Source organism: Pseudochaenichthys georgianus, chromosome 21, assembly GCF_902827115.2.
Source record: "Pseudochaenichthys georgianus chromosome 21, fPseGeo1.2, whole genome shotgun sequence".
Lineage (NCBI taxonomy): Eukaryota > Metazoa > Chordata > Actinopteri > Perciformes > Channichthyidae > Pseudochaenichthys > Pseudochaenichthys georgianus.
Genome location: NC_047523.1, coordinates 32917632 through 32931470, shown reverse-complemented (window position 1 = coordinate 32931470; position 13839 = coordinate 32917632). Strand labels below are relative to the sequence as shown.

The following is a 13839-nucleotide window of genomic DNA, read 5'->3' as shown; positions in this document are numbered from 1 at the left end:
ACACACACACACACACACACACACACACACACACACACACACACACACACACACACACACACACACACACACACACACACACACACACACACACACACACACACACACACACACACACACACACACACACACACACACACACACACACACACACACACACACACACACACACACACACACACACACACACAATAATTAAATAATCTAAATATTCAGTTTAAAGAGGCCCAATTAGGTTTTTTGTGGTTTTCTTTTTCCTGTAGTGTGTAATATAGGCTTTTGTGCATGTAAATGGTCTGCAAATCCCAAAGTTCTTCTCCCACACACTCCCTCCTTGCCTGAAACGCCTCCATGTATTACTTCTGGAAACAGTTATTAAACGGTACAATCATGAGACCTGAAATGAGCATAATGGGGCCACTTTAACATGATAGAACAGCAAAAAGCAGGAAATCTCCATTTTGGAGAGTGTGTAAACTGCATTAAAAAATATTTTAACTATTAGTTGATTATCAAAATAGATAGCAATTGTTTTCACGTTGCTCCACTTATTGTTGCAGCTCTAAAAACAAGTGTCTAAAATATAATCTTTTAATAGTCCATGTCACACAAGGTCCGAACTGTTCAGCCATCAGATTAAATGTGTGCTCACGTCACCCATATCCAAACATAGCACACAGTCCTCTGGGCCTACAGTCTATTATCAGAGCACGTACAGTGAGTAGTCGGCACAAACTGCACGATAAGTACCGAGGATATAAAGAGGGAGCACTACAGGGAGAGAGAGAGAGATAGAGCGTGCTGCTGATGACCTTGATGTGACTTTGACAAATGCCTGTGGAATAACAAGTACCTCGGCCGCCTACCTTAAACCCCCCCGCTCTCTCCTCCCACTCCCCCCCTGACTCATCTTTCCTTCAATCCTCATCACAGCTCTCCTGAATTTCATCCATCTAAGTGCTACATGATTACCATAAGGATTTTATCACGTTTTTCCTGATTGAATGTCAGAGCAGCGAAGACAGAGATAACACACATTCCTCGGCTGTGTGAGTTCTTACTTGACTCTTTCTTTGGAGTCTCCGAAAGTCTCCTTGAGGTTGGTGAGCTCGGGGTAATAGGTGGCGGGCGGGGAGATCACCTCCAGCAAGCCTGAACTCAGCTCTATAGAAAACCTGAAGAAAGAAGGGGATGTTGTTGAAAATGAAACACACCATTTTTATCAATTTCATTCCTTTACACTTGTTAGCAAAACAAATAGTGCGCCTGTCAGGAAGCAGAGAAGCCTAATGGAAGAAGTACTCAGATATTTTAGTTAAACAAATAAAGTCCTTCATTCAAAATGTTACGTAAGCTTGGTTCATAAGAATTATCATCAAGATGAACCTCAAGTACAAAGTGTAAAAGTACTTATTACGCATTATGGTCCATTTCCAAATAATTTTTTGTTTATGTTTTTTATATTTGAATGTGTTTGTTGCAGATTGTGAATGTGGCGCTAATTTTATTGACTACTGGCTAGCTTTTGATTTCATTCTAGGTCTAGGCCAAACAAAAGTGTTATTAATGTGTTGTTCATTGATCTACATTTGCAAAGTAACTTAATTTATTACACAAAAAAAGTTAAATATTGACCTCTGAGATGTTTCGGAGAAGAATGTAAAGTAGAAGGAAATGGTAATACTCAAGTTCAGTACAAGACGAGTAGATGCAGAGAAGTGTACTCACTCTTTCTCCAGGCCAGCTACCACGCTGTTAACGTAGTCCACGTCAGTCTGCAGAGACACAACGACACATTATACACTCTGACCTTTGACCTCACACAGAGCGTGGTGCTATGACTCGTAATGGATGATTTTAAGATCTGACCTCCCCAACGTAGACGATAATGACGCAGTCGAGCTTCTCCTCCGGCGAAAGCTTGTCTATCAGCGAGCGCAGCGTCTCCGACAGGTAAGACTTCACCTTCCGCCTCACAGTGGGGATCCCCATCACCATGGTAACTGAGAAGAACAATAAGAAGTGTGAGGTGAGAACAGGGAGTGGGGAAGGCTGCAGGGGTGGCGGTTTAATCAAATGGATCCAAAACCCTTATTATTTGCTTGTTAGACATCAGCTAATTACATTGGCCAAAACTGAAATGCATGCCCGGACTGACAGATGGCAGTGGGAAGAATGACTAATGCAGTTGCAATACCAAGCTGCATGTTAATAACGAAAAGGGTTTTTAAATAACAATCTTACACAATGTGGCTAAAAGGGGCCCTCTTGGCTATTATGCTCCTTTTTCAGGTTCATAATTATATTGTGTTTTTCTACTGTGACTTGTCTCCATGCTTTAATGTTGAAAAAGCTCTTTGTTTTTCTCATGCTGCAGCACCTCTTTTCACCCTCCGTCTGAAAGCAGAGCCCAGTCTGCTCTGATTGGTTAGCTGGTCGGCTCTTTTGTGATTGGTCAACCGCTTACAGATGTCCCTTAGCCTATCACATACAATGTGTTGAAGTGCAAGTGTTATAGGGATTTCATTATGTAAAACAAAGGAGTCCAATCAAGGCGTTTCAGGCAGGGAGGGAGTGTGTCACTGGAACATAACGTAGAAGCAGGAGGTTTGGACTTTAGACAGAGGTAACACATACATCAACCTATCTAGAGATCTGCCGAGCATTGCTAAATTGTTTTATGAGCTTTTCCTATCTGCAAACAAAGTCAGTTAGGCCAACGCCAAAAGTACACATGACTTACTTATGACCTGCACCTTTATTCAATTACTTTAAGTTTGTTTGATCTCTTAAATGTCTGAAAATAGTCATTGAAAACATTTTTTTGTCCAAGTCCAAGGTGGTGTCTTTATGTCTTGTCTTGAAGACCAACCCCCCCAAAAGAATCACTTTAATGTCATATAAAACAGAGAAAAGCAAGAAAACTGAAAACAGCATTTTTCCATAAAATTACTTTGATGAATAATCGATTAGCAAAAATAGTTTGTGATTACTATCAACTCGAATAGTCGACCAATGGCTGCAGCTCTACGAAATTGACAACTGAAAGAGGAAAAAGAGAGTGCCTATTGTCTTCTTCTTATTGCTTGGTGGTAGTTGCTTCTAAACAAACAGCCTCTTCTTCAGTGGGGAGAGATTCCCCACAACAGACTGTTGTTGACATGAAACCAGTTCATTTTACCCACATGGATACAAGGACCACTTTCATGGGAGAGTAGAGAGAGTACAGCGAGCCCACCCTGTTGTGGCTGCAGAAAACAACTTATCAGGCTGATCAGCTGACACTGAATCAGTGTTTTCCTCATGATAAGGGAAGTCCAGACAGCAGCATGAAAACGGCCATTTAGTCTGCTCGCTCCCTATTACATGCTCTGTTGTTCCTCCTTTATGGACGGTGTACTTTACTGAATTCTAAAACATATTTTCATATTAATCCCCAAAGCTTTCCAGAGAAACTGTTGATTATTGAAGGTCAACAAGTCATGGTGGATTTTCATGGATGGGGGTTAATGTGTATACTGTATGTAAGTGTGTGTTTATGAGGTTAGAAGGGGGGGAGCATGAGCTGGTGGGGGGGCTTCAACAAAACACAGTCGGGGAGCAGTTCAGAAGGAGTGAGCAGCGCAGGGGGCTGGAGAAAGGCTGCAGAGTGATGTGAGCAGCGTGGAGAATCTGTCCCAGTTTCGCTTTGTGTTTCTCACACTGAGCTTCGTGTCGTATAGCGACACCCACCACCATCACTGAGAAAGTAGGTCGAGGATGAAAGCAGAACGTGGGAGGAAGGAAAAGAGACTGAGAGTGACAGAATAAGGAGGGTGGCAGACAGGGACTGAGTGATAATGCATGCACTCTGACTCAAAGATGGCCCCTCCCTGCGTCCCTTGATCAGCCTGGACGCTCCCATTCATGATGCTCAGATACAAAAAGGAAAACAGTCAACTTTTCTGTCTGCTGTCTGAAAAGAAATGAGATAAAGGAGCTGCTGTTCAGCTGGGTTTAATATGTACAGCACATTGTTGCTCAATTGTTTTCTTAGTAAAATGTCCTTAATAAGTTGAAGATACGTATTAATGATGAAATATTAGAAATAATACATTAAAAAACATATCTACGTTTTATATATTTGTTACAGAAAATACATTATGTTATTGAAATTATTTATAAAATGTAAAGAAAATAATAGATACAAATGTGGGAATATTTAAGATATGTAGTTTATATTTATAATTAAATTAAAACTATAATTAGTGAAAGTTATAAAACATAAATATGTGTGGTTTTAGTGGCATATTTTTATGGAATTTCTTATGATACACAAAAAATAACTATTTCAGGGGGTGGACAATGTTTTCCTTTGAAGCAGGGTTTTAAAGCATATTTGATCGCCTTGTTGTGAAAAATATATATAATGTGTTTCCATTATCTAAATTATTTATTTAAATCAAACTACTGTTGAAGAAAGACTACATTGTCATGCTTTGGGGTGATTCGTGCATCACTGGGTCTCGTGTTGTTTTGTTTATCTGCTTATGTATAAATGTTTCCCTCATAAAGAGCAGGGTTGTTGCTCGGGACGAGAAGCTTCCGGAGTAAATGGGTGCTATATTTATATACAGTAGAAAATAAAAAAGCTTTTTTTTTCAAGGTCTTACAAAGCCGGAGGGACACTGAGTGTGCGTGTGTGTGCGTGCGTGCGTGCGTGTGTATAATCTACAACTCTAGTAGAAATCCTAATTTCCTTTTTGTAAAATTGGTCACGTCTCTCACAGACTCAATTTATAGTTTCTGGTTACTTAAGTAGTTCAGGAAAAAAATCAGGCCATCAATAAACAGTCACAGCCATCATAAATCCAACCCCCCATGTTATGGGTTGAATCATCCAAACAGAAATGATGAGAGGGCAGAAACAGTAGGTTCTGTTTTGGGTTGGCTCTGCTGGTGTGACATTTAACAAAACAACGTTACAGATTAAATGAATAAATGTGTTCCTATCAGGTTGCAAATGCACAAATCCCAAAATGCCACATCTTACTGGTAAACCACTATTTTATTCTGATGTCAAAACACTTGGGCATCAGTTCAGATTGTAATGCTGCATTCACACATTTCCAGGTGAAAGGCAACACCCACAGCTCTGCCATGCTGTACTGCTTGCAGCAGGAAAATAGAACCTTGTCCTATTTCTTTCCTCAGTGTGGCATTGCAGCAATGCAGCTAGCAACTCAGGGCCCAGACCTAAATAAAAAGAAGGTGTGTTTTTCTTTACTTCAAGGGGAAATCAGGGAGGGTTAGAAGCTCATTCTTGTGTTTGCCTTGGCATTTATAGACACATTTCTGCACGGAGAATGAGATTTGATATCCAAGGGACAACATCTAACACAAATCTTTGTAAGAAAACAGTGCCTTGGTGTATAAGGGGGGGTTAGTGTGTTTCAGATTAGATATTGTCGATTAGATTGTGTTGATGAACAAATTTAGAAAATAACTTCTGCCTTTCAGACTGACGAGTTATCATTTCCTTATGGTGCGATAGCATTGTTAATATAATATGGGCTGACAGGCGCAGAAGGAAGCAAGAAGAAGGAGATTTGAGCCGAGACTTGACTGCAGTGAGAAGAGTTCACAGTGACTGCGGCATAAGGATTAAAAATGCGCCAGTGAAAGATGGCCACATTGTCTTTTGGCTCCTCTCCAACTTTGCCCTTTTTCGTATTTTGTTTGTGTTTATTTACTTTTTGCCGTTTGCTTTTAACATGGTTCGCAACATGCAAGCCGACCGCACCAACTCTCCTGTACAATATAGCAGAGAGGAACTTCTTCACATCAGAAACTTTGTGGACAATAACCCACCGACAGACAATGGAGATTCACCATGGCTGCCTCCTGCCGTCCTACCTGAGAGACGCAGGAGGAAGACAAAGCGGGGGTCCCGTGCCTGGCTGCTGGTTAGACTGAGGAAACGAGATAAAACAACTTGAGCGCATCAGCGTGCGCTTATGTTTGGTGGCGATGGGGGCCCAAAACAATATTTGCACTGGGGCCAATCACAACCTTGTTGCGCCACTGCATTGTGCCCTTCAAGCTGGTCATCAATCTCAGAGACCTCGGGCTCAACAGCGCCCTCTGTGACTGGATCCTGAGATTCCTGACGGGCAGACCCCAGGCAGTGCGGGTGGGAAACATCACATCCTCCACCCTGATCCTCAACACCGGAGCCCCTCAAGGCTGCGTGCTCAGCCCTCTCCTCTACTCCCTGTTCACTCATGACTGCATGGCCACACACAGCTCCAACACCATCGTGAAGTTTGCTGATGACATGACCGTCATCGGCCAGATCACAGACGGCGACGAGACAGCGTACAGAGAGGAGGTCGAAAACCTGACATCTTGGTGCCGGGATAACAACCTCCATCTCAACGTCAGCAAAACAAAGGAGCCGATTGTGGATTACAGTAAGCAGCAGAGAGAGGGACACGCCCCCATCGCCATCAATGGGACTACGGTGGAGAGAATCAGCAGCTTCAGGTTCCTCGGGGTCCACATCACTGAGGACCTGACATGGACTCTTCACACCACCACCATCACCAAGAAAGCTCGACAGCGGCTCTTCTTCCTCCGCAGGCTGAGGAGGTTCAACATGGACTCCAGGATACTCTGCAACTTCTACAGGTGCACCATAGAGTATCCTGACTGGCTGCATCACGGCCTGGTACGGCAGCTGCACCGCCCTCAATCGTAAGGCTTTACAGAGGGTGGTGAAAACTGCACGGAACATCACCAGGTCGGAGCTGCCATCCATGGAGGACCTTTACTCCCAGCGGCTCAGGAAGAAATCCCTCCGGATTATAAAAGACCCCCATCACCCCAGCCACAAACTGTTCTGTCTGCTGCCGTCTGGCAGGCGTTACCGCAGCATCCTGACTAAAACCACCAGATTCAGAGACAGTTTCATACCACAGGCAATAAGACTGTTAAACACCTGAACTGTTGAAACAACATCCATAACATTCATCTGCTACTGTAATTATGTATCTATTTATCTAATATATCATTCCAATAGCTTGCATATAGACTCTTATTGCACTATTTCACTTTTTTAAACTATTTTTATTTTTCTATTTACTATTTACTTGCACTATATTTGTCTGTTTATCTGTGTTATTGTGTTGCACGGTTGGAGTAGCTTGTGACCTAATATTTTTATCGGCATAACTACACTGTAGCTATGTTCGTATGACAAAATAAAAAACCTTGAACATTTGAGAAAAATAGATTTTTAAAGTGCAACTTTTTAATAGCTGGTCAGTTTAAATAAATGCCTTGAAACACACACACACTGACTGTGTAAAGGGACACAAGCATGGAGGAATAAAGAAAGACAACTGGATACAGAGTTTGAAGCAGGGCCCTGTTCATTCCTGGGAAAGTTGCTTAGTGGCGCATGAAGCCAAACACAAAAGATTTTGGACGATATTTATATCTATTCCCTAGCCACTACTTAACATCAGGTCACGGCTCAGCTAGTCACATGACTGGAAGCAGGAAAATAAATCTGGATTCAGCTACCAGCGCATTTACAACTTAATGAACTAATGTTTTAGCTAAGGGTTTTTAAATTTCAATTCAATTAGGAAGTTGATTCAACTCCAAATATGCTCATTTAAAGACGGCTCTTTACAATAGAAGTCAAAGGGGAAAAGTATTTCTGGGATCCATGGCATCAAATGTTGTCATTTCACCGTCTGGCCCAGATGAACATTTGCATCAAAGCCTATACTGGTGCTCTTCCTGTGGGTTTAGGCACAACTTGGCCAGCTGGTTGTCTATAAAGGCCATGCAGTTTGTGTGTTTGGAACAAGCACGGCTGCATTCAGAATAATGCTCTTTTGTTGGCTTCTGTCTAAAAGGGGCTTCAGTCAGACCCTACTCTAACACTCCCAGTCTCAGAGGTTCTTTGAGCTGTTTTCTTCACATAATCCTTGTTCAATTTAAAGTGAGCTGCTGTCCTAATTTGCCAAGCTATAAATATCCCAATGTCAGATATGCTTAGACCAGCAGAGAAACAAGGGGAGAGTGAAACACTGAAAGAATTAAATGACGAAAAACAACGACTGACAGAAAAAAAGGAAGCCTGACGGCATGGGGAATGCACTGGTGGTGGAGGGGAAACACTTCCATGATACAGTTATGTGTTTTTGTGAATCCCCCCACCGCAGATATCGACAATCACTGCCTAGAATACCTCAAGCTTGGTTATGCATTCAAGTGAGCACCACTGATAGTGTTTAAGGGTGGGAAGCTGGGGAGAACAAAGCAGTGGCAAACAACAAACTTGGCATTATCAGAGGCTAGACGTTCTTTGAGGAAAGCCAAGACGAGTCTTAGAAAGGTAACGAATACCTGCCCGCCTGTCATAAAAGCACACAGCATGACAATGGTTAAGAGATCGCAGTGATAGGCCTTGCATCTATTCGTGAGTCCTGTGGGAATACCTTGCATTCATTGATCAAACAGGCTTAGGGTCAGGGACAAGAAACTCCTTTCCCCCCCAACTTATCCCTCCCTCCTTTCCTCTAATTTGGCAGGGGCCTCTGTTCTCCCCCCCCAAGTCATTGTCATTAGGAATGTGGGAACACCACTTGAGCTGTTTAGCCCCTAAACTCGAGCCCCACATTCACTCCCCCTATCACTCCCAACGCCAGATAAGTAATCCTCGAGAGAACCTGATATAGCAGAGGTCACATGCTGAAAGTGGCTGTTTTTGAGGGGTGAACAAATCAAAATGGGGATGTTCAAAAGACGAGTTAATAGAGAAAAGGAAAAAAGGAGATACATTATCCATGTGAAAGAGGAGGCTTATCAAACAGCATCTTGGACTTTTGTAAAAGTTGATTGTGAGTGTCTTGAATAAAGAAAACAACTCAATGCCACCCACCCACCCACCCTACATCAATGGTAAACAGGGTTCATGAAAGTGTAGTCAAGTCTGTTTATATTATGAATGTAAAGTAGAAATACACATTTTGTTTAAACAAATAATTATCTAAGGAGTGTTTTGAGTACATTTTTGTTGAAGGTTACATCATTTTTTTTTTACAATGCCCCTCAGGTCCAATATAAGACCAATGAATGAGAGCAAAAGGGAAATCCTCTTAGATTAAGATAAGAGTTAAGATACACACCTTGTAAAGTAAATAAGGAATTACACTGTACAGACACTATAAAGTAATTATATTATTACCAAGCTCATTCCAGAGGGGATAGTTGTAGTGAACGAGTCACCAGCATTGAGGACTTGTTGAGACCCGACTCTCTCTCTCTGGTGTAATGAGCGTCTCTGGAGAGTTTGCCGTGTTTGTGTCGTATGCATATTCTGGAGAAGAAGCTCATTAGTCAGGACAGTAACTGTTGCGTGCGCTGCTTACCTCCTGTGCGGCCCAGACCCACCTGCACGGCGGGGTGCAGGCTGCCCTCATTGTTGAGCAGGTGAGGCAGGTGGTGGTAGATGTTTGGCACCTGGAGGGGTCTCCTGTTGGAGAGCTCCTTCAGGAGTTTCTGTGTCTCATCTGAAAGCAGGGACGCGTTTAGAGGACTCCGCTTCTCAGTTTCATCACAGGAGTGGAATAATTATGCTGACTTCAAAAGCACCACCTGTTAATGTGCTCCTGCTCTTGAATAAAACATTTACAAAAGCACAATTCAGACTCTTTTAAGTGTAAATGAAAAATGACTGGCGGCAGGATCTTCTATGCTTGTGACTTAATACATAGTGAACAAGGTTATACTGTATTTCTCTTAGGCAGAGCTCAGGATGTGGTGTACGAGTCCCCAGCAGCTATTAATAGGATGACACAATCTAATTGAGTTTTTATTGTACATTTTGTGTGTGTGTGTGTGTGTGTGTGTGTGTGTGTGTGTGTGTGTGTGTGTGTGTGTGTGTGTGTGTGTGTGTGTGTGTGTGTGTGTGTGTGTGTGTGTGTGTGTGTGTGTGTGTGTGTGTGTGTGTGTGTGTGTGTGTGTGTGTGTGTGTGTGTGTGTGTGTGTGTGAAAATTCATATCAAAACCTAAAAGTATAACACAGCATTTATGATAATGAAAAGGAATATAAAATAGGTTATTCATTTTAAAATTGGCAGACAATGTGCAGCATAGTCTTAAAAAACAAAAGTACAAACAAGACATTAACATTGTTATTTGAATCACGTGCCGTGGCGAGCAGTGCAATGGTCTTGTGATCGCTGTGTCCACAAAGTGGTTCTGTAGTTTCCACAGAAAGGCCTTTGAGAATCTGGTCATTCGGAAAATGAGCAAAGAGAATTTCCATTTCCATTACAAATGTAATAGCTCTTAGAAAGAAAACGAAAGGTACTTCCCCTGAGCATTTTGTTTAATCTAATAAGATCAAGCCGTCTTCATAACACTGCGTTACAATGGATTGAAACATAAAAGCAGACACAAAACTAAAAAGTCTTTGTTGGCGCTGCGTGTTTGTTGATTTTAAATGATACAACAAGGTAAAGGATACTGCACAAGAGGGATGGTGGGATTAGCTAGCTATTCAACACAAATGACTGAAAGAGAATGCTTCAGTGGACACGTTTAGTTAAAAGGTCTTTGTTTGCGTTTGTATGTCAGTTACCTGAGAAGTTTGTGAGAGCATCTTTGCTGCTGTTGGTCTCGGCGATGGCTCGTCTGAACTGCTCGAGGATGTTGTTGAGCTCCGACGAGCGCTGCAGCGTCCGGTGCTCGGCCACACGAAGACGCTCTTTCAAGGCGTGGAACTCCCGCTGGTACGCTATCAGCTTCTCTGTGAGGGAAACAAAGGAAACCAATTGAGTGCATGAGAACAAGATTCGCTACATGGTCGTAGCTGGTCATCTACCAATCAGAGGGTCAGTGGTTTGATCCCCAGCCCATGCAGTCAACAAGTTGAAGTGTCCTTGGGCAAAATATTGAACCCCAGATTGATAGAGCTGCTTTATAAGTCACTTTGGAAGACAGTGTCTCGTACATTATATGTAATGTACTATTTCAATTGCAGAAATTAGAAATAAAACAATGGTCCGACTAAGGTCCACTTCTAAGCTCAGAGAATCAGAAACAGGTTTACACATACAAGGAATTCATTCTGGTGAAATATTGATGATACTTTAACACAATAAGAAGAATAAGTTATTAATAAGTAGTTGAGAAAATGTAGAACTATTATAAAACTGTTTTTAAAAACTGGGAGCAGGGTTCAGCCACTAAGTAACGCCTACAGAATAGGCATCAAACACAATCTAATACTTGGAAGAAAAGAGAGTTACTCTATCATGGCAGTTTGAGTCGTGTACATTTCACAGCAACACAATGTATGCAATGACATTTATATTACACTGGCTCATCCAAGCAATCAATTTATGAGCCGGAATGTCTCAAATTAAAGTATTCAAGGATGATGAAAACTTGAAATACATTTGTTTTAAGCCAATGCAGCAGCAACACCATGCAGAAGAATCGGCAGGACGCTACACAGAGCACCAAGATTAATAACAGGAAATGCTGAGAAATGTTAATATGAATACTGATTTTCATCGCATCAACATACTGGTAAGATAACCATTCACGCTTCACTTGTTCCTTCTCGTTTGCATTCAAGTATGTATGCTCACATGTTCAAACATGTCCTATTTCACAATGCTTTAAAAAACATCCTAACTTCGGATCGTCCCCAAACACTAATTGCCTTGACTGAGAATTTCCGTTTTAACGACCAAGTCTCTTTTCAGTTCAACCGGTTTATTGCAGCACTTTGGATAAGAGTACATCTGATGAGTACATTAAGACAAGCTGCCCAGGGAAGGGAGAGCACAACCAGATTTGTTATGATAGTACAGTTTACAGCACCTGTCCCAAACCTGTTTTTAAAATTCCTAATGTCGTACCATATGATAATATTGTAAACGATGATACAGAAGCAGCTTTTTTGCTCATTTCAGCTACACGTTTGTTTTAGTGGAAATAACCTTTGAGGTTAGAGGCAGTTTACTGTGAACATGTGGGGAGCCTGGGCTCTTATCAGGAAACAGAAGTGTAGTGGTTGGTGTACGAGTTTAAAAGAAGATGTTGTGAAATTCTTTGAAGAAGGTGTAGCTGTGGTGTGTTGGTGGGCTGATATGAATTGAATACACTGAAAACAGAACAGTGAGTCAGCATTAATGCTTATCTTACCTTACTTCTTGGACGTTTTTATGTTTGGGGTCTTTTCTTTTTTAGCATTTTTATAAATGTGTTTACCTGACCATCGTATTGATTTTAAATTGTAAAAGGACTTTGTAATCATTTAAAATGTGCAACTTAAATACACTTTATTATATCCTTTCTTTTTGATTCTCTCTTTTATAGGCAGAAATTAAATATACAACACTTATCCCATACAACCAAAACACGTATTCCTCTCAAATGTTGGTCACATATCTGTGAAAGATTGCGAAAGGCACTTCTCTTTCCGAATGAATGAATGAATCCTGTGTGACCAAAGAGTGCTTATCTGGAGCCCTAGTCATGTGAAATCTGTCGTTCAGAGTACCTCTTAAATGTGTATTTATACATTTTAAAAAATCGGCACATTTTAGAGTGGCCTTTCCTGTGACAGGCCCAAGTCCCACCTGGACACACAATCAGCATCTTGATATGAAACTCCTGTCAGGTGGATGGATAACGGTTGTCTATCAGATTATAATAAATAAATAAGCCTCTAGATTAATAAAAATAGAGGTGATTTAAAAATCAAGAAGAATATGGGTGTGCCAGTCAGTGGAATACCTACAAAACAAGTCAAGAGTCAATATTAGCAGTAGAAAATTAATTGTTTCCAAAACTAACAATCTTTCAGGGAGAGAACAAAGTACACCTCTGTGTGTGCATTGGGTGGGACTGTGGGTTGGTCTGGTTTCTGATCTCCCTCTGAAAGTAGATTTATCGTGCCCTTTCAGAGAGCCCTTCACTACAACAAAACCCAGCCTCACTTTATCTTCCCCTCTCAATCACTCTCTCTGACTGAGCTATTGTCCGGCCTCTCTGTCCAGTATCCTCTTTCACACAGAACCACGCTGTTCCTCCTAAATGTTGATCTCTAAGACTCACAGACAGATGCTGTCATTTGGCCAAAAAACCTCATGAAAAGGGCAGCTTCAAACTAAAAACAGACTTTCATCTTCACGTGGGCCCTTTGATTGTAGGACTTCAGTCTTGTTGAGATGGGACCACACCTGTAATCCTACTGAGCAAAGAAACAAAGACGCACCACAGGAACAGAAACGTGAAGTAGACAAGAGGCGCGTTCACACCGGAGTGCTTTTCCCAGTAATAGTTCCGAACTTTTTTTCGGGAACCTTTTCACCCCTTTTCAGTCCCTGCTAGAGAGATGGCTCTTTCCTGGGGAGAAAAAGGTTCCAATTTCTGATTAGCTGGGCGAATTGCAAACCACGCCCCGTAAAACTCAGAAAGGTTTTGTGAAGCCGCCATTGTATTTGCTCGTATTAGCATTAGCATTAGCCCAGCGCACCAACGGAGAGAGACTAACTTATGGCAACACAAAATACAACGTGGGAGCGGTGGAGTGATGAGGAGGTGTCGGCGCTTCTGACGATTTACCCGGGACTTCGGGCGGCAGTATACGCCGTGAAGTTGTTTGCGGCCTGCCAGTAAACCCAAAGCAGAAGAAGAAGTGACGTCAGTGGCTTCATTTGCGTAATCCTCCCTCAGGGACTTCCGGTGTGAACGCGATCTACTTGATAGTTCGGGAATCAAGTTCCGGGAACTATTCCTGGGAAAAGTACTTGGTATGAAAGCGCC

General features: G+C 41.9%; 1 protein-coding gene across 2 annotated transcripts in view; it reads right to left on the bottom strand.

The window, feature by feature from the left end:
• Nucleotides 1–13839, bottom strand: part of mgat4a (alpha-1,3-mannosyl-glycoprotein 4-beta-N-acetylglucosaminyltransferase A) — a 44586-nt gene that overhangs the window by 13622 nt on the left and 17125 nt on the right. Inside the window, exons 2-6 of one of the 2 annotated variants that reach the window (XM_034110041.2) lie at nucleotides 10640–10807; nucleotides 9426–9566; nucleotides 1870–2003; nucleotides 1729–1775; nucleotides 1062–1175 (exon numbers count right to left, since the gene is read on the bottom strand). In XM_034110041.2, the coding sequence (XP_033965932.1) occupies nucleotides 1062–1175; nucleotides 1729–1775; nucleotides 1870–2003; nucleotides 9426–9566; nucleotides 10640–10807 (604 nt within the window). The other variant, XM_034110042.1, reaches the window with a different exon arrangement.